This window comes from Neltuma alba, unplaced genomic scaffold (assembly GCF_004799145.2).
Source record: "Neltuma alba isolate B1F8T4 unplaced genomic scaffold, ASM479914v2 tig00010174_pilon, whole genome shotgun sequence".
Taxonomy (NCBI): Eukaryota; Viridiplantae; Streptophyta; class Magnoliopsida; order Fabales; family Fabaceae; genus Neltuma; species Neltuma alba.
The window spans coordinates 611,917-633,471 of NW_021635117.1; the positions used below are offsets into that span (position 1 = coordinate 611,917).

Below are 21,555 nucleotides of genomic sequence, written 5' to 3' on the forward strand. Positions count from 1 at the left end.
TGAAACATCCTTAATCCCTTTTATATTTTAAATTTATCATTTATTGATAATAATTTACTAACAAAATGATATTTGATATTGTTGTTACGCATGGTTGTTTTTAAAAAAAAATATTACAGTTATTATAATTTATTTATTTATTTAAATTAATTAAGTAACTATTATAATAAGAATTAGATTGAGCACACATATACACGGTCTAAAACATAATAGGTCAATTCTATATATATATATATATATATATATTCTATAAGCATGGATCAAATAAATGAATGATGCTTTTTTTTAATGCACTTATGTTTTCTTTCTCTGTTCAAATATGTGTCATTATACATACATTGATTATTTTTATTATAGAGAATGAAAATGAAATGACGCATGCAATAGGCTCTAGATAACACGTTTATGTGGATAGTGCTTTCTCAATTAACCAATTAGAATAACAAAGTCCCTCCTATCAATTTATAATTTTAACATAAAAAAAAAAAAGATAACAGGCCCAGGCCGCCTGACAGGCCTAACAGGCTTACTATCAGGCCTGAGCCTAGCCTGATAAAGCAAACAGGCCTTTTTACAGGCCTGAGCCTGATCTGATATCTAAATAGGCAGGCCAGGCCAGGCCACAGGCCCCTGACAGGCCGCCTAGCCTATTTCCACCCTTAGATACAAGGTATGATTCAAGGTAATCATTACCTTGTGCATGCTATGTTTGACTCGGGTGCTAGCCACTCCTTTGTTTCATATGAATGCGCGAAGCACATACACATTATTATATGATCTATGTGTGGCTATTCCTATGGGTACTAAAGTTTATATATCTGATGTTTGCCTGAATTGTATTGTCTAGTATGTCCACTGTTGCACTACACTTGATGTAACATCCTGAGTTTTATCGGGTTTTAATAGCCTCTTTTGGTTGATTTTGAGTATAGATTAGCGATTTAATCTTGATCTTGGTGTTTGGGTTGAATTGAGGTATGTTGGAGGAATAGGTGAACGTACCCCTCTCAGGGTATGTTCGCCGCGGCGAAGTTACCAGGACTTCCAGGGGAGAGTATCCTTTTGGAAATGTTTCGCCGCGGCGAAGTTTTTCTGGGCCAGCGAAAGTTTCCTCTTAGGAAGCTTTCGCCGCGGCGAAGTCAGGTTTTCAAGCGACTAATCCCTCTCGGGATTAGTTTGCCGCAGCGAAGATATGGGTTCGCCGCGGCGAAAGGTCCTGAATCTATATAGTCGCGGGAGGGGTTCAGTGTGCGAAAATTAGAAAATCTGAAGGAGGAGAGAGGAGCTTTGCTAGGGTTTCGGTGTTGAGGCTTGGGAAAGACATTTCTAAGGATCCATTACCTCAAGTAAGTGGTTTTAACCTCTAATCTACTTTCTTTCTTAGAATTTCTAAGGATTTGTGGTAGAACCCTAGAGTTTTCTAGGTTATGATGGAATTGAGGTTTTTGACCGATTGTTTTGAGTTTAATTGATTGCTTTAGGTTAGTTTAGGTATTTAATCGGTGTAGTTTTCTTGGATTTAAAGGATCTTGAGTTTTTGAAGCTAGGGTTTATGGAAATGGGAGATTTGGGATTGATGATGACAATATAGAGGTTGATTTTAAGTTTTGTGAATTGGGTTATGTTAAGGAGGGTTAAATTGGATGTTTAATCGGTTTAGATTGTTGTTGGAACTTCAATTGTTCAAATGGGATGCTTGGATGTAGAGTTCCTATAGTGGGTCCTTAAGGTTTGAACTCTAATTGATGCTTGGAAGGAGATTTGATGTTTTAATAGACTTTTATGACTTTGGAGTGTTGTTTTGATAGGTATACCCTTTGGGTTGGGTAGAGTTTTGATTGGAGCTAGGAATTTTGTGTCCCCAAATGTTGTTTTGGCCACATTATTAGTTTGAAAGCTAATACATGATGGTTGTGTGTTTGTGTGCTTGTGTAGACCGATTGTGAGTCTTGTTGGTGCACGGGGCCACATTGTTGGTTTGTTGTTCCTTGCTCAGGCGAGAGGTAACCACTTTCCAATCCTTAGTATTTGCATCTGTGGTATTGTGAGTAGATTTATGTTTTGTGCTCCGAGTAACAATCATATTCAAAGTGTATGTTGTATATAAAAAGGAAAACCGTCTTGTGAGGTTTCGATTGATAATGAATGAATCTCGAAATTGTGAAAGATATGCCACTGAAAGAAGTTAATTATGAAATGTTCAATTACTATTTGATTATGGTTTGAGCATGATGCATGAATTGGGAATTGGTGAGAGTTTTTGATAGTTACTACCACGTGGTAAGGCCTCCATTAATGCATGATGGTTGGCTCTTTACGTCCCCCATAGTGAGGGATAAGCCTTTTGGCTCCCTATGTCCCCCAGAGTGAGGGATAGGCCTTTTATGGCTCCTTACGTCCGCCATAGTGAGGGATAGGCCGGGTTCGGCTCTTGAAAATCCCCCAAAGTGAGGGATATGGTTGATGGGATTGCATCATTGCACCTGCATGAATTGTTGTGGCTGTCATTTATTATATTACTTGTGAAATGCCCCACTTGACACCTCACGAGCACCTATTTAGTAGTACCTTGAATTGGAAAGGTTGGTTACTGGGACATTTGTCTCACCCCGTGGTTTACAATGTTTTCAGGTGAAGGTGCTAGGCGTGCGCCTTCGGGAAGAGACGTAGAGGCTTGAGCTTGGTTAGCTTTAGGCCCTAGCCTTTGTTTATGTATGACCAGTTGTATATTGCCACAGTAGGGTCTTTTGAAATATTTTGATTGCCCAGCTTTATGGTAAACCGGAGGAAGTGTATCTTCTCACTTTTAATTGGCCGAAGGCCTTTTCTATTGGTTGTAGAACTTTGATTTACGTTGTTGGAAACTATTTATATGGGCTGATGTAGATGTGTTTTGTTACCCGGGCCGGAGGCTCGAAGGCCCAGTGGATATGAATGAATGATTTTAGTTGCATGCAACGGAGTTTGGGTTTGACCCGAGTTTGAAAGTCAATTTCTAAAATTGTGCAAACTTCTTTCTACTATGGTAATTCATTTTAACAGCTTCCCTTTTCTACCATAGTAGTGGTCTTATGATGAGATTATAAAGTTTTTAAGGTTAAGGGCTTTACACTTGACCTAATATGTATGCCTTTTCATGAGATTGACGTGATACTTGGTCTAAATTGGCTGTCTACCCATAATATACTTCTTGACTGTAAGAATAGGACTTTGATTTTTCCTCCCCATGAGCTAACCCCTCGTACTGAGGTGAAATTAAACTTGATCACGGGAGCCAAAGCCGGGGATTGCCTAAGACATGGCTGTTAGGGGTACGTGGTATTCTTCTCTGTATATGCAGAAGTGGAAGAAGGCATAACAGAGATACCCGTGGTATGCAATTTTTCAGAAGTCTTTCCGATGAAAATTAGCGGGTTACCTCTTGAGCGAGAGGTAGAGTTTGCAATTGACCTGGTACTTGGAGCAGGGCCGATTTTCAAAGCCCCTTATAGTATGGCTCCAAATAAAATGGCAGAATTAAAGAAGCAGTTAGAGGAGCTATTAGAAAAGAATTTTATCCGGCCCAGTATGTCACCATGGGGAGCACCCATCTTGTTCATCCGTAAGAAGAACGGTAGCCTAAGGTTATGCATTGATTACCGGGAGCTCAACAAAGTGACGATTAAAAACAAGTACCCACTATCTAGAATAAATGATTTGCTAGACCAACTAGCTGGTGCCATAATGTTCTCCAAGATTGACTTGAGATCAAGTTACCATCAACTGAGGATTAAACCAGAGGACATTCTAAAGACCGCTTTTCGAACACGGTATGGGCACTACGAGTTCTTGGTAATGCCCTTTGGATTAACAAATGCCCCTGTGATTTTCATGGATTACATGAACAGGATCTTTCGGCCATATCTAGATCAATTTGTAGTGGTTTTTATTGATAATATCTTAGTATATTCCAAGTCACCAGCGAAACACGAACAACATTTATGGATCGTTCTAAGTATTTTGAAGGAGAAACGGCTATATGCCAAACTCAGCAAGTGTGAGTTTTGGCTAAATGAAGTAAAGTTCTTAGGTCATGTGATTACCCAAGATGGAGTAGTAGTGGATCCCAGTAAGGTGGAAGCAATTCTGAATTGGGAGCAACCAAAAACAGCAACAGAAATATGAAGCTTTCTAGGATTGGCAGGTTATTATAGAAGACTTATTAAAGATTTTTCAAGAATTGCACAGCCCCTAACTAAACTTACACGTAAGAACTAGCAATTCGTGTGGGATGATAAATGTGAGCTTCTAAGAGCTGAAACAAAGGCTGACCTCGATCCCTGTGTTGATAATTCCCAATCCAACCCTACCGTATGTTGTATATACCGATGCTAGTAAGCAAGGATTGGGGTGTGTATTAATGCAGCAAGGATGAGTAGTCGCCTACACCTCACGACAATTAAAGTCTCATGAAGAGAATTATCCCACTCACGACTTAGAATTAGCTGCAATAGTTTATGACTTGAAAATCTGGAGGCATTATCTATATGGGGCAACCCTCGAACTATATTGTGACTATAAAAGTCTCAAGTACCTGTAAGATAAAAAAGAACTAAACATGAGACGACGGTAATGGATGGAGTTGCTCAAGGATTATGATTACCAGATAAAATACCATCCGGGCAAGGCTACCGTGGTAGCTAATGCCTTAAGCCGAAAGGTGGTACAAGTAGCGTTCCTAATGATTCAAGAACAAAAACTCATCGAAGATGTTAGAGATTGGGAACCTCTTTCTCATATGAAATTAATGGCCCAAAAAGTAGATTGTGAATTTGAAGATGATGATACTTAAATCTAGTTGGATGATTATATTATTTCACTTTTATCTTTTATCAAATTTCAATGCCTGTAATTGTATTATGATCAGTGAAATTTTATCTAGGCGACTTGGAAGTTGGAACCTTTATCAAACTTTGTTTTTGTGTGTGTGATTGTCTGATTGAACCTAGATGGCATCATATATGATAGTGTGTCATTTGCTATGCAAAAAATCATGGATAGCTTCACAATGCAATTGTGCATGAAAAAAAATTAAATAGGTTACTCTACAACTCGGTTAGTCCAAATGGGCTCAACCCAACCTATTTAATATGGGCTTAAACAGGCCAAGACCAGGCTATGAGCTAACTTGAACCCATTTAAGTATTAACAGGTGGGCTACAACTAGCTTTCGAGCTAGTTTGTCCCATCTGTTGCTCAGCCCTAGTCTAGATCACTTACTTAGGTGTTAAGTATAACATCTTGAATTTTGGGCCTAGAGGTATAAAAAAAAAACCTAAAATAGGTAGGCTACTAGACCTCAATTGGCAAGAGTACCAAAAGTTCCCTAAAAGAAGAATTTGCTAAGTCTCACCCTCCCTTACCCAACCAAAATAGGCATTATGCTTATGGAAGAGGAATGCTTTGATGGAGACCAAATAAAGAAGAGAAGAAATGGGATAAGTGTGTTTATGTTTGTAATGTAACATTTCTCCTTTATGTTGATGTATGCATGAACATGCCTATAATGCTATGTAATGATAAATGATGAAAATGGCATGTAAGATTAAGCATGATGATCTATGAAATGTGGGAATTGTTGCATGCATGAATAAGTTTAATTGTAGCATGCTAATTGCAAATAAAGGGATAAACTATCCCACAATGAGCAATTAAGTTGATATAAAGCAAAAGTATGATATATGAATGTATCTGCCTATAAAATTTGGTGAGCAACTAATACACATCCTAAGATTTAAAATAAGTAGTAAATCACTCAAAAAAAATATGTGTCTTAATAGATATGATTCCTCAAAATTAGGATAAAGAATCTAGAAATATATTGTTTGATCAAATAAATAGTACAATTTTACATGCAATTCTAGAATAAATGAGTAAGGAAATGAACTAATGAATATTTTTCCCTGTAAAGAATTGAATGATCTTTAAATGGAGAATTAAATCACCTCAATATGATTTTTCTATAATTAATTATAAATTTTCAAAGTTAGACCCAAAAATCTAGAATTTACCAATATATAGTAACTCAAGAATCAAATTTCAAACTTTCAATCTACGAGCTTATTTCATGACCTGCTTGAACCATAACTCTTCCAAACACATACTAAAAGGAGTAAGTGGAAGGATATTTCATTAAGAAGCTTGAAAACAATTCTGATAAGGATAAAATATAATGGTAGCCCTAATTAGAGTCCAAGAGTTTTCTTTCCCTTTTTCTTCTGTCTTTGGAACCCCCAACTCCCCCTCTAATAAGAATTTGTGACATGAGTACCTAGGCATTGGTGGTAACTATATAGCCACTTCTTGGGTGCTTATTTGAGCACTCGGGTCATGATGTTCTCTACCTAGACTATCGCTTAGGCCTTAAATTAAGTGCTTAGGCCATATAATACTCGTCATGTTTTTCCTATGCTTTCTTATCTCATGCAAATGTTTTCCCACTCCCCAGTGTTTATAACATCAAATTCATTAATTGAGCTATTCTAAAACTCTATGTACTACCTCCGGTCCTTAATATAAGACTTCATTTGGCTTTTATTTTGGTTCTAAATATAAGATCCCAATCCACTTTGTCTCTCATATTTATGCATTTTTTCCCAAAGTTGTCTTTCTAATAATAGTAGTTTTAGCCAATACACTTGATTAGTAAGGATATTTTAGGAAAGATAACACCTATTTATTATAAATAACTAACTTAACTTATTTTCTTAATATCTCAAATTAGTCAACTAACTTTTATAATTAGGACCAGAGGTAGTACTTCGTAAAATCATATCCTAATTCCTCCCAAACTTAATGAATCATTAAGGATGATCTAATTACTCAATTCTCGCACAAATCAAAGCTTAATAAAAATTAAGTCTGAGGATTAAAATTTAGAATTTAACCAAAGCATTTTTAGGGGCATTTTAAAAAAAATGATATTATTATTATCTGAGTTTCGTCAAATATCTCATAGATAGAAATAAGAAAACATTTTTAGAGATGGCTTATAAAAAAAAATGAAAAGAGAACATATTAAATACATGAATAGCATTAATAACATTGATATTGATTGTTCAACTTGCATTAAATTTTCTTAAACGTATAGGAGGGAAATTTGATTATTCAATAAGCGGAAATCATTTTAGGTTCTTTTTCTTTGGCTAATATACTCATAACCCCCTTAATTTTAACTCTGTTGCATATAATCTCTCTTACCTTTAAAAGTTTGAAAAGCAAACATTTAACTTTCATATTTTGACATTTAACACCTTATCGTTAAAATCACCATTAAATCTAGCAGAATAGGTGCTACTTCATATTATTGAAAATTACGTGGCAAATGACTTGTATTTTTATTATTTTGTTTAATTATTTTGACTTAGAAAAAACTCATGATTAAACTAAAGAGTATTTGGGTGACTCAACGCATAATAACAATAAGATCATCTTCCTCCCCCAGTCTCCGGCAACTCTCTCTCATTCTCTGCAACTCGCAAATCCTCTCCATTTACAACATTTGATTCATCTCCCAATCATATATTCACTCCAAAAATCATCTTCACAGCAGTCCTTCATCTCCTGCAACTCTCTCTCTCGAATTTCTCTATGATGCTATTAATTCTTATGGATGATGCTTAGTTGCCAACGGCAATATGCAAGCGAGATGTTCCCAAATTAAAAAGCAGAATCATTAACGAAAAGCAACAACTTCCATATGCTAGCAACTTCAGATTCTGTGCGGATATATAGTTATATTGGTTGAAGATTGATATATATATAATTCTCTTGAGTAGCTCTCACAATGTCGATACACCAAGACAAGAAAGAGAAGGATTCAGTGCCCATGGTTCAATGTCGATAACACAATCATAAAAAAGTGTCAGGTATAAAGAAAAATTGCCGTGAAGATGATTTTTGGTATGATTAGGAGATGAATCAAATGCTATAAATGGAGAGGATCTGCAAGTTGCAGAGAATAGAAATAAAATGGGATGACCTACCAAAATGCCTGTTAGTCTAGTTATGAGCTTTTTAAAACCAGAATAAATAAAATAATAAAAATACACGCAATCAGCCATATAATTTTCAATAATATGTTTCGTTAGATTTAATAGTAATTTTAATTGTAGGGTGTTAAATGTCAAGATATAAAAGTTGAGGGTTTTCTTTTTAAACTTTTAAATATAATAAAGGTTATATGCAACAAAGTTAAAGTTAAGAGGGTTATGAGTATTTTGGCCTTTTTCTTTTGATCAAAAGTCAATATATATCAGAAATAACAAAATGATACATTAAAAAAATCCTCCCACCTACATACTACCTCTGGTCCTAAATATAAAAAAGAATTTGTAGTGTAGATTATGTCATAAATTAGATTTTATATTTAGAATCAAATGAAGTAGTATTAAAACATTCTAAGAAAAAGAGGCTCATGATAAAAAGCAGAAAAGACAAAATAAGAAGGAAAAAAAACCATAACTCAGCCCAAGGTGCAGAATAACCTAGAACAACCCAAGACGTCTAAGAAGAACCGGATATGCAAAACTGAATTTCAAGAAAAATTGGACCTATAGATTTTAGCAAAATAGTAATGAGTAATTAAAAATGTGGCTCACTTTTAAGAAGCGTATATATAGTTTAAAAACATAATTATCATCTATATTTAGAAAGGGAAAGTTTACGTGAACTTTCATTAATATATTTTGAGAAAACTAACTTGCCAATCCTTATAGTTTCACTCAACTTTAAATCAGGTCCCTGTAATTTTTTTTTATTATTATTCAATCCTTATTGTTTACACTGTTATTAGCATCAATCCTTCTGTTTGTTAAACTTGCTTCTGCCGTTAGTTTCAGTTTACCGGAGGCGATGTGGCATCTGATTAAGCAACCATCTTCTTCCTCTATAAGCTTCTATCTCTCCCTCCTCCACCGAGTCTTCTCCAACGCGCGCTATTATCTCATTCTCCTGTTCATGTTCTCTTCCTCGACCATCACCGTATCTCCTCTCGCATAAGCTTCGCTATGTCTCAGATGACGGTGAAGATAGGGATAGACGACACGATTTTGCATAGATTGTTATGGACCCCAGTCCAAGCTCCATCGCTAGTGGCTCATTCTCCAGTGTCGAAAATCACTCCTTGCAATGAAGAGCGACCGCTAAGTAAGAACCACGTGAATATGGAGGATGATTGATTCAGCGGCAGTCGTGATTTCCTCCTGAAGCAGTCATACTCGTTCAGATTCAAACAGAGCCTGGCGTCAGAGAGAAGGGTGATAGAGCCGGTGACGACGTCTTCATGGTGGTACTGTCGAAGGGGAAGCAATAGCAACTTCTGGAGCAAAAGGTCATCACTTCTGTCGTCGGCAACATTGACAGCAATGGGATTAGCAGCTTGCTTGTCGAGCCGGCTGAGGTGTGGCGACCTTGAAGCATTGCTGCCATCGAAGAGATACAGCAAGAGATAAAGAAAGAAAAATAGAAATCATATGCAAGAGAAGATATAGATGGCGATGGCAGAGGGGGACAGAGAGAGTATAAACTGTGAAAGTGAGATCACAGTGCCCGCTAGAGTGGGGAGAGGCACTTAGTGGAGGAGGGAAGAGAAAAGCTGCAAAAGGAGAAAGATGGTTACTTTCTCTCTCTGTTTTTTTTTCCGACCAGTTTTGATGACTTTGAGGAGCATCCTAAACTTATTAGATCTGAATAGTTCATATCATATATTATTTAATGGTTCAGATTGATTTCTTTTTTATTTTTATTTTTTCAAAATAATTATTTTAATACGCATAGAATCTAAAATAGAAATAATTTCTTAATTATCATTCTTTTAAAAAATAGTTTTTCCTATTTAAAAATAATTAATTAAATATTTTAAATCTGAATCATTCAAATCAGATATAGATGATCTAGATCTGATGAGTTTAAGTGCTCATCAACATGATAAGCATTGAAATTGATTCTTTTTTTTTTTCGGGATATGCTAACTCAGATTTTAGTCAAATGCCATATCATCTGTGGTCAATTGAAACTAACGGCAGAAGCACAGAAGGATTAACATTAATAACAGTGTAAACAATAAGGATTTAAAATTGGGTGAAACTATAAGGATTGGCAAATTAATTCTCCCACATATTTTTAAAAAGAACTATTTCAAATTTTCATATAATTTTATTGAAAAAAAATTAAAAATTACCTTCCTGGCATTAAATTTGGACTATGCAGAACTTGTCTGCTGGTGCCGCTCGGAAGGAAAAATCGCTACATATTTTGGAACGTGGGCTATTAAACGTAACAACAATTTCACATCCGCAATAGTTTTTACCAAATTTCCCTTCAATGCATACGCGACTAGAACAGTTTCTGTTTTATATGGTCAATATGAAAATTTTAAAAGAATGAAAAATGAAAAAATATGATAATTCACATTTTTCCATTATATACATATATTTGTAGAGAGATATTGACAACATGTTTTAGCAACTATTTTATGACTCCCTTTCCTGGATCGGAGGCCAAGATGATTTGTATTTTAATCTTTTTTATTAATAAAATAGTCCTTCTGAAAATGAATTGTAGTTTCGAATTTCAGTTCATCGTTAACAAATAATGAATGAAAACTAGAATTTCTTTCTTAAACAAAAGAGATAGGTTAGAGATTATTTGTGTTAGAAAGCAGTTCAATCTTTTACCCAAAAAAAAAATTATGAATTTCTCATGCAGGATGAAAATTATAAAGCAAGGAAACGAAAATAATGATTAATATTGCTTTAAGTCAAATTATGAACTATAGCTAGCCTATGAATTCCATTAATAGATGTAATTAGTCCTAATGACTCACTGGAATTTGAAATGTTGCTGAATTTAGAATGTAGTCATTTATTTTCTTTTTTTCTCCCCCTTGAAAAGTCTCAACTCACACTTTTTGCCTAGCCGGCCATCTGAGCTTTGATGGGCCACCAAAACCAGAGCTCTAGTGGTTAGCTAATGACAATTTTCTAAAGCTTCGGCGGCAACTTTTTTTTTGGAATTTTTTTAACATTTTTAACATGATTGACAACTTTTATAATGATATTCATAATTTTATTAATATCATTTTCCATGAATTTTTCAATTTTTTACAAGATTTTTTCAACGTAAACGTGATTAATAACTCTTATAATGATATGCATAACTCTATTAGCCTTACAATTTATAAATACTTTCTAATTTATATATCTATATAATGCATTATAAATTAAAATACTTTTTATAAATTATAAACAATATAACTAATACTTCTCCTGTCCTTAATATATAATCTGATTATTGAATTAATGTTAGTCCTAAATATAAGACCTATTTCTTATATTTATTAATTTTTCTAAATTACCTCAATTACAACTCTTTTAACCATAATCAAATAGGAGAGTGAAGAAGGATATTAAGGAAGATGATTATGGTGTTTTAAGAAAGATATGTTATATTTTTTATAGTTAACTTACCTAACTTCCTTAATATAATCAGATTAGTTAAAGAAGCCTTGTATTAAGGACCGAAAAAGTATAATTAAAAAGTATCAAGAAAAACGTATTGTTAATACTAAATCCAAACTTGTCATTCCACAATTAAGACTTGCTATTCCCAAATGAATTGTTATCATTTTTAATTGATCACATGTTATGTATTAGGAAAAATGTGGTGTTAACCCCAAATTCAAACATGTTATTTCACAATTAGGACTTGTTATTCTGAAATGAATTGTTGCCATTTTTAATTAATTTGCATGTTATGTATCAGAAAAAAAAACATTTTGTTAATCTCAAATCTAAACTTCTTTCACAGTTAGGATTTGTTAGTTCCAGATGAATTGTCATCACAAATTGAAACCAAAGTAAAAGAGTTAACTTATAAATATATATTATTTTGCATTAGAACATTAAGAAAATTATTTGGCTTAATGATCACTCTTAATTTTGAAAACCACCTAGTTCAGGATCAAATTCCACCAATACCACTTTCTTTATTATTTTAAAAAAAAATTCCTCCTACCACAGAGAAAAAATGCTCCCACTAGAAGGTACCTCGTCGGTAGCTAGTGCTAGAGCTCTGACACCGAGTGGCTAACCACCAACGAGGGGTTCCAACCTTAAAAAATATATTTGTTTATCTTTTTTTTTTTAATTTCAAAATTTTCAATTTAGAGTTAATTCCTTTTAAGCATTTTGAAGTGTTAAATACTTGATTGGAATATCATAATTTTGAATTTTATTGTCACTTTCCATACCTTTTTATTTAATTTAATATAATTAAACACATACACGTACACAAATATGTTACATTAAGCTCAAATCCACAACCTCATCCAAACATAGTGGCGGTGCCTAAAATAGTTAGTGCATGAAGGTAAATATACATTCTAAGTAGCATTGAAATTGCTAAATTACTTTCTCCAAATCTGAAAGTACAGAGACATGAGAACATGCAACAATCAGCAGACTGAAAATAGCTAAAATTCAGAAAAAGAAATAACTATATCACTTCCTAGGTTAGAAAAAAATCGAGTAGGCAATAGAAGCATCGCCCTAGTTACTGATCAAGTCACAACACAAGCTCTTCATTGTTGGATTGTTTACATGATGTTTAGTTTGGCTTTGCATAATTATCAGGCCCTAGCACTACTCTGCATTGATATCATCAAGACTTCTCATGCCGCCCTTTGTGAAATCGACTAACCTCAATCTCTGCATGTTTGGTCTTCCTCTTCGAATTTAACTAAGGGATTTTGAGTTAAAGAACCATGCTAGTGTTGGATTGAACTAAAGAATTTAACACAATCAGTCCACAATTTGTTTTGTCAGGTGTCTGTTCTTCATTCTTCATGGCCCATGCCAGATCAAACTACCCGTTGAGGAACAGTTGCTTTAAAGCACCTGTAACTTGAAAGGAACGTGCTATTGTAAAAATATGAAGTTAAAAAGGCGGAGATACATTGAATATGAATTAGGGGGAAAACACCTTGGTTTCTTTAATTTTTTTTTATATCAATTCTACGCAGCCAGCAGCATAAATATGAATTTTAAAAAAAAAAAAAAAACACACAGATCTCATCAGCATATCCTTGAGTAGCAGGAAGCGTAAATTGCTCTAGCAGTCTGAACAAGACTCAAAGTGATGCCTATGCACTTTGCCCCAAATTCCTTTGCCATATAACTTGAACTGCCACCGATGCCAGAGCCAACATCAAAAATGGTCTTGGGCCACTAAGCTGAGTCCTCCAGCCGCTAAGAGATAAAATTAGGAGCAACCTCCATTACATACCACTATGTTGTATCAATGGCGGCAAAATCTTGCATCAAAACTTCAATAAGCCAGATTCCCTCTAGTGTCTAGTGAAATGAGGAGAGACATGGAATTAGAGGTAAAGCCCAACTGCCCCTGCAGGGCCTCACCCCTTTCTTTCTTTCGTCCTACCTTTTCTTCTGAAGGATCCACTCCAGAACTTCAGGAGCATTGTCAAGTAGCTCCAGATGATTAGCAGCTCTGGTAACCGGAAAAGGAGTTTCATAGATTTGACCTCAAATACAAGCCCGTCAAAGCAGGAGTTCGTAGTTGGTAGTTGGTAGTTAGCATTGATTCTAGGCTTTACCTTTGTATATATATGAAGCATTGTACCATTCACCTAAAATAGATACAAGAAACATTCATTCGATATTCCTATATTCTCAATACATGGAAAGAATGGAATGATTATATCATTAACGAGAGAAAAAAAAGATCTCACACAAAGTTAAGGATGCTTTTCAATGGTGTCATGGTTGCTGTCATTGCTGGCCATCGGTGGAATCCATTACTTCTATCGAAAGCAACTATTCCAAGGAAGAACACAAATCAGGTTCTTTGTATTTTAACAAAAGAACTAAAACTGCTTTTATTAAAATCAGTGATAATGATGTTTCCAAAATGAAGTGAAACAACTTTCTTTTTCCGGACAAGAATAAATTATAAATTACTAGCCATCACGTTGTAGTTGTGTTATCCTATGCGTGAGAAAGTCTTGTTGCATACGTCAATCTTTACTTGTATGGATCACATGAGACGTTCATGGTCTATGAAAGAAAATTACCCAAGAGACTGTGCCATCCCTTCTCTTAGGAAAAAAAACTGAAGGCGTAGCATTTTATTGCAAGCATTTCTCATTTATCTGACCATATCTGGTCATTCGTGAAGAAAACAAATGTCAAGGAAACATGGTTGAAGCACTACTTTCGTGCAGTCCTTGTGAACTTCTTTTAGGGTATTTGGTAAGAAAAGCACAAAATCGTGGAGATACGCAGTTTTGATGGTTGCAACAAAATGCAATTTATAAATTGTGAAATGTAGTATGTTTACGGGTGTCCTGGGAGTAAAGTAGATGGGTGTTTAAGGGAATTTTCAGTTTTAGCCCTATAAAGACACAAGACAGTAGACACAATCTCTAACTACAGAAGCCTTTGCACCTTTTTTTCCCCCCTTTTTTCATTTCAATTGTTCTTTCAATATGTCCTGCACTTGTAAATTTCCCCATTTAACAATGCAATATTAATTACAATTAGGAGGGAAAATCTGTAAATAAATACATACCATACTAATCAATCTGCACTGCAAGAGAAGAGAAATTAAGCACAACGCCAATTCTTCATTCACAATATCTGCAATCAAAATGTTTCTTTGTTAGTGATATTTCCAGAAAATGTTCATAGGACAAATAGATGTGTCTAGACTTGAATGAATTTGTATATTCATAGGACAAAATTAAAAATGTGTCTAGACTTGAATGAATTTGCAACAACTTCTAAGTTGGTATAATTCCAACTTTACAAGATATTTTTTAACTCAGTTTCTATCACCAATTGATTAACCAAGGTGAGAAACATGTTTTAAGATACAAGATATACATGTTGGTGTTACCTGATGATCGTGATAGCATAACTGATAAAAGACAGCTATAGTCCATATTTTGTTTTGTGAACAAATAGATTTTACTCGAGATCATTTCCTCAACAATGAAATGCTATGTCAACTTCACAGCTAAAGTAAGCTTCATTTTCATCCTTCATATTCTAAATACTTTCTCCTTTCAAGTAGTTTTGACATAATGGGGAGCTTGGCTGAAACACATGAGAAGCTTCTTTCCTTTCTTCAGAGCTCTTTGAAAAGTATTGTCACATATCAACTGATATTCATGCAGTCTTCTATTTTCACATAAATTGTATGGTGACCCATGTAGGATATGTTGTTAATTTTTGGCGATCATTTCTTGACATATTCTGGATCCAGAATCATTTAGTCCACTTCTGCAGAAACAGTATAATAACATTTCAAAAGATGCCCCCTTTGGGTATAATCCCCTTTTGCGCATTAAACACACAAGTGACATTGCATCAAGAAGCCTTCCAGCTCTCATGAAGCCTTTCAATAAAGTGTCATAAGCAATCCTATCCGGAACACAACCATCTACATTCATCTTGTTGAACATCTCACAGCACTGTCAATATCATCCAATTGAATATACCCATGAAGAAGAATGGTATAAGTCACATGATTAGGGCACACACCTTCCTTTTGCATCAGTTGAAAATGGTTATATGCATCATTAATCATTTCTTCCCTACAAAGCCATGATATTATGCAGTTGTTCAGGTAGAGATTATCCGTAATTGCAGCACCTTTAAAAACCTTTATCAACTTCCTAGCCAACCATTTCAGGGCATCAGAAGAATTGGCTGGAACTCTTATGCTGTTTTCAATCGCAGGAAAGGGACTCCAATTAAGCAAATATAATAGCATCTCTTTTCCCCATTCAGACTTCCTTGGTAAGTTGTAATCTTTGTTATTCTTACAAGAGATATATCTGCGAACTCCATTCACAAATGCCATGCACATCATAAGATCCCAAGTTACCTCATTTTTGCCCGCTAGATTAACTAACTTAAGGGCAACTCCAAACTCCCTGTTCTTCATGAAATGTAAGATAAGAGAGGTATATAACACAGCATTCGGCACCATACCATCCTCCAACATTTTGCCAAGGTATATACACCCGTCTTCAATCATGTGCTTCTCAACTAATCCACTTATAAGAATAGTGTAAGAACGATAACTTGGTTTGATGGAATTCTCTATCATTTTGTCAAATAATTCTCGAGCTTCAAGTATTCTTCCATTCATGGAGTATCCATAAATCATTGTAGTATAAACAGCCTCATCAGGATCTACACCACACATAAGCATTCTCTTAAACATGTCTTCTGCTTCAGTAATTTTTCCTTCTCTAACTAAACAGCCTATAATCGAGTCATAAATAGCAACAGAGGGCTTCATTCCTCTCTCTTCCATTTGGTCCAGGAAGTTCACTGCAGAGACTACATCACCCTGATTACAAAGCTCATTTATAATTATCAAGAACGTTGCTTGATCAGGAACCAAGCCACGATCTTCCATAAGGTCAATTACAAAGTTAGCATCCTCAAAATGCCCCATTTTGCTCAAACACTTAATAAGTGAGTTGTAACAGAAATGCAAGGGCCTGTATCCAGCATCATCCAATTTTTTCAAACGGACTAATGCCTTGTCTATTTCTCCTTTCTCACACAAGGCATTGATATAAATACTACAGGCTACAATAGTTAAGTTGATGTTTTTCCTCGCAATTCTCTCCAACAAGAGTTCGATTTCTTGCTCAAAATCAAAATCTGGATTTGGACTAGAAGAAGCAGGCAGCATAAGATCAATCCCACATCCATTCTTAGCAAGGGCCTGCAAAATTGTGAAGGCAAGCTCTAACTTGCAAACAGGCAAAATCTTCACAAGTTTCAAATACAGCACATGATCAGGAATAACATTGCTTTCCATCATAGTTTTGTACAACTCATAAAACTCTTCCACTTTATTATGCTTGTACAGCGCAGAGAACAAAACAGTGTAACAATGAACATTGGGGGCTACTTTAGAATTAATCATATTGTAGAAAAGTGTTAAAGCAAGATCAAATTTTTCTTCTTTGCAGTACTGGGCCATTATAACTTGATAAGTCACCACATCAGGCTTAATTCCCCACTCCATCATCCTGTCATGCATAAACCAGCCTTTGTCATATAGACTCAACTTCATAAAACCATCAATTAAAATATTACACATGGATCGATCTGGCTGACAACCTGTCTTCAACATTTTAAAGAAAACCTGCATAGCCACCTTCATTCTTTTGTCTCTACAATACATACGGACCAGAGAAGTATACATTGTTTTGTCAATATATATACCTTGGGATTCCATTTCCCCAATTATTAACTCTGCCTCCGATACTCTGCTACCCTTGTAGAGACCATAAAACAGTGACTTGTATATATGAACTGTAGGGAGATGTTTATGATAGTTCTGCAACAGATTAAACACTTGAAGTGCCTCATCCAAATGCCCTTTATGGCATAGCCCATCAATTAATAGACTATAGCACTCAAAACTCAGTTCTGCTTCTGCATATTGGGCTCTAAGAAATAAATCAAATGCATCCAAATATCGTTCTTGGGCATAACACTTTTGTAGAATGCCAAGGCATGCTTCTTTCTGAGGCACAAAATTCAAGGAAAGAAGCCTATTAAAATGATTTATTGCATCTTCTACCTTTCCCAACTCACATGAGCAGACTACCATAGAATTCAAAATCGAAGGGTCTGCATTATTGCCTCGAGATTCAATTTCTATCAAGTAAAGCGACTCTGCTAATTGTGGCTCCCCTAAACTCACCAGCTTCTTTATTAAGACAGCATAGGTATTTAAATCAAGGTCCAACCCACGACCAACAGCAGAATTAGCAACTGAAACGGCATCAGCAACAGACATAGAATGGCTGATCATCCTTTGAATGACTAGCTGAGCAGATGAAAATAAACCCCTTTGTATAAGCTGATCTGCTAGGGAATGGCAAAGATATTTGTGGCTTCCAGAAGGAATAGAGATTGCCATGTCTAAAGGGTCAATAGGAAGAGCACAGGTTGTTACTTCTCTCCTGATTCTAAAAAATAAGTTAGAAGAAATTAACATCTTCTTGATCATCTTCTTCAACAACACGTTACACTGCAACACCAAGTGTTTCAGACACCAACCTGAGTGCCAAAAAGACAAACTTTCAAAGATCCAAGGGAAAAAATTGCAATCCAAGAGAAAGGATCACAGAAAGTGTAATGACAGTGACCAATATTAAAGTCAAATAGGATGGATGGCAAAGAAAACCAAATTAATGCTCACTTAAGTTATTCACAAAGAATGAACTTAAAACAAGAACAAGAGACACCATATGAAAGTAGACTAATCAGACTCTTTTATGGCATTGCTGTCACAATAGGTCTTCTTCCACAAACTAATTTTCCTGTTATTTCAAATTTAATTAAAAATGAGAAATATTTAATAGTGAGAAAATCACTGGGGGTAAAAACAATCTCTACACATTAGGCAATCACCTATACTGAAATGAGTAAATAAACAACTCTTACAAAGGCAAACCACACTTTGCATGAATAATACATGATAACTAACAATCCCCCGTACACAAAACATCTTAATCACATTGGATACCCAAAAAAATTACCATGCTCTGATAAATTTTCTTGTGGCTAAAGATTAAACTAACACCTGAACTTGATAATACCCAAAGCTAATAATTAGACTTAAAACCATTGAGATCATGCTACACCAAGTCAAGCAGGCGCAACATGCAAGTTTGCTCATTCACAGTTTTCAACGACCTAATCTACCTATCTAATCATAGACAGTGAATCACTTGGATAACTAAAATGATGTGCATAAATGTTAGAATCAAAATCATGAAAAGAAGAGGAAATGACAAAGACAGTGAAAGGGAGAGGAAGAAAGATAAGAAAGAACAACCAAACCTGCTGGGGTTGCTCAGAGGAGGCTGTCAGAGGTAGGGCAAAAGCAGACCTAACCATTGGCTATCAGAAATGAGTGGTAGCTAGCCATGCTTCAGAAATTGAGAGGAAATTCGGCTATTTGGAGAGCTCTATCAGAGAATAGACAGAGCAACAGAAAAAGTGATCATATTACTTCATACCTGAAAATGGAAATTTTTTATTTCTTTGAGTGAAAGGAAACAGAATAGAAAGAGTAATAGAAAAAGAGAATTGGGTGCAGAGAAAACAAGATGATGGGTGCTTTATTTGATGTGGGATTTCATCAATGATGGACTTGCAGGCTTCGGCATGTTTGTGTGTGGAAGTAGATAGTAAAAAGAAGTTTAAACAATAATAAAAGATAACTCGTGAGTATAAAGTTATCCATGCACCTAGCAATATTAGAAGATAAAGTTCTACTTTGCCTGCAAGCATGCCATGTTACACTAATATACTTACCCACAAGTATGAGTAATGCACACATAAATCATAACTTCAACTATTAAGTGAAGCTCATAAATAGTTTTGTTCTAATGTTAAACAACAATAAAAGGTAACTCGTGAGCACAAAGTTATCCATGCACCTAGCAATAGTAGAAGATAAAGTTCCACTTTGCCTGCAGACAAGCCATGTGTCACTAATATACTTCTCATTAAGTAAAGTGAAGGGTTTTCTTTGGATCCCGGAACTTAACAGAAATTATACAAGTAAATCTTATTATTTTTATCAAGTCCAAACAAACAAGCCGCCCTTACAAGACCAGGATTTTAAAATCAAATTAAAAGTGTTATATTTGATACAGCCAACACTCTACAAGCCTGAATGAAAAATCTAATTCAACAGTTATCAACAAAACTAGTAAAACCAAGCTGCTGCAAGGATATCCTGTGACATTTAAGGCACTCTTCTATAAAACCTCAAATTCCTCGAGAAATCAGTCCAAACTGGAACAACTCAACAAAAGGCAAGAAATTCTTGGAATTAACAGATGAAGACCATCATTAAGCTACCTAGATAACAGCACCGAAAGCGATGATTAACAGGAAAAATGCATACTTTATGGTGACTACAAACCTCAAGATGGAAGCTTGTAGAAAGAATATAAAAGAGGACCACATAACAGCATTATCACAGTAAGTAATAATGGTAGCTATATACCAGAATATGATTAAGGTCCAATATTATTAAATACTATCTAAAGTTCCTGCTTAGACTATCTGTCTGTTATGAAGAAATCACGATATCCCAGAATTCAATTCCAAATATATAAACAGCACAATCCATTCGATACAGAATTACAAACCAGAATGCAAGAAAAAGCCAGAATACCAGAATACATTAGCTGAGGAGAACGACAGTGCTGGACTCAGGATAGCGACAGCGAGGAGACGAGGTCACGAGCAACAGCGAAGCTCGATGCGAAGGCCGAACCTGAAACTCCATAAGCGAGATAGAAGAGCACGAACTTGAAGGCAATAGGCACGAAAATGAGCACTAAGGAGCACGAGTCACAACCACCAGCATTCGCTCGGGCACTAAGCAGGATGAGGAAGGACCACAAACCACAAGATATTAGTCAGCAGTGAGGCGACGGTGGCGAGAAGCAGGAAGGATGAGTACAGAAGGGGGAGAGGGTTTTTGCCTTTGGGAGGCACTTTTTTTTTTTTTTTTTTTTAAGTTAAGGTGCCCTTGGACCATTTTTTTCTAAAGTTACGTGCGGCGAAATTTTACCCTAAATAATTAAAATGGGGCAACCTCATCCCTGCCGTTAAATCTTAAAACGTCGGTTAAGCTTTCCCTTGTGCTGCTTTTCCTTCCCTTCTTGTCCCTTTCACTCATCAACCACGCCGGCTATGGCGTCCTCCATCAACTAAAGACACTATCAAGTAAAAGTGATTGAAGGTTTGTATCATCAGTTGTCAATTATCAAATTATTACAAACCAAAATTAATGTGCCTCGTACTCACTGAATCTTCCTATATTACACATTTCAAAAAGTTCTCTACCAGTAGCATGTTCCATGACTATAGTTAGATGAGCCGAGTCAGCAAAATCTAAGCAATGGATAATCTTATAATAATTCAATCAACTTTACAATGAATCTCTTCTTCCCTCTTGAAACAAAAGGGAATCAAAGAACATGTGTTTCTGTTTACCGGGAAAAAAGAAAAAAACAAAAAACTTGTGTTTCTGAGTTTAACAGTTTGAGATAAAAATGGGCCTTACCCTCTGAAATTGAATGATGTTAGAATGTTTCAAGTATTTGTGATTTGTAATCTCTTTCTGTATATGCTCACAATCTGCAGAATCAAAGGGATGGGGAAGAAGGTAAGAAGAATAATCCGAGTCATTAACGCAAAGGTAAATAAACAGAGAAAAGGAGTAACTTGAAGCCTCTCTCAATGAACTTGACGGCAAAGAACTCGCCGATCCGTTTCTCTCTAAACAACTTGGCAACACCAAAATTCCCAGACCTAATATCTTTGACTATCTCATATTGTTCCATTGACAATCTCATATCCCATATCTTGTAGAAATCATGCTCGCTCTCTCACCGCCGACCCTGCCTTTCTTGCTCCTCGCCAGAAGCCGCCGCCGCCT

At 35.5% G+C, this 21,555-nt stretch overlaps 1 protein-coding gene and 2 long non-coding RNA genes across 5 annotated transcripts; all 3 read right to left on the reverse strand.

The window, feature by feature from the left end:
• Positions 1 to 12,970: 12,970 nt before the first annotated feature.
• On the reverse strand, positions 12,971 to 15,036 carry LOC114754673 (uncharacterized). Its single transcript, XR_003741226.1, has 4 exons — positions 14,953 to 15,036; positions 14,626 to 14,693; positions 13,787 to 13,871; positions 12,971 to 13,684 (listed from the first exon to the last, which is right to left on the reverse strand). It is a non-coding gene; the product is annotated as an uncharacterized LOC114754673 (long non-coding RNA).
• A 468-nt stretch (positions 15,037 to 15,504) lies between these two features.
• LOC114754642 (pentatricopeptide repeat-containing protein At5g62370-like) lies at positions 15,505 to 18,009 on the reverse strand. The gene has a single exon (XM_028943435.1). It carries the CDS (start codon positions 18,007 to 18,009, stop codon positions 15,505 to 15,507), a length of 2,505 nt encoding a protein of 834 aa, XP_028799268.1.
• Positions 18,010 to 18,957: 948 nt separating this feature from the next.
• On the reverse strand, positions 18,958 to 21,256 carry LOC114754626 (uncharacterized). Of its 3 annotated transcripts, none has more exons than XR_003741222.1 (4): positions 21,181 to 21,256; positions 20,686 to 20,833; positions 20,284 to 20,489; positions 18,958 to 19,114 (listed from the first exon to the last, which is right to left on the reverse strand). It is a non-coding gene; the product is annotated as an uncharacterized LOC114754626 (long non-coding RNA). The 3 variants fall into 3 exon arrangements; XR_003741221.1 differs by lacking the exon at positions 21,181 to 21,256 and adding an exon at positions 20,922 to 21,115; XR_003741220.1 differs by lacking the exon at positions 21,181 to 21,256 and having other exon boundaries at positions 20,686 to 21,115.
• Between the last annotated feature and the right edge of the window lie 299 nt (positions 21,257 to 21,555).

What these genes read in the sequence shown, in the direction of transcription:
- LOC114754642 (XM_028943435.1), bottom strand. Translation starts at nt 18,009, where the DNA reads ATGGCAATCTCTATTCCTTCTGGAAGCCACAAATATCTTTGCCATTCC.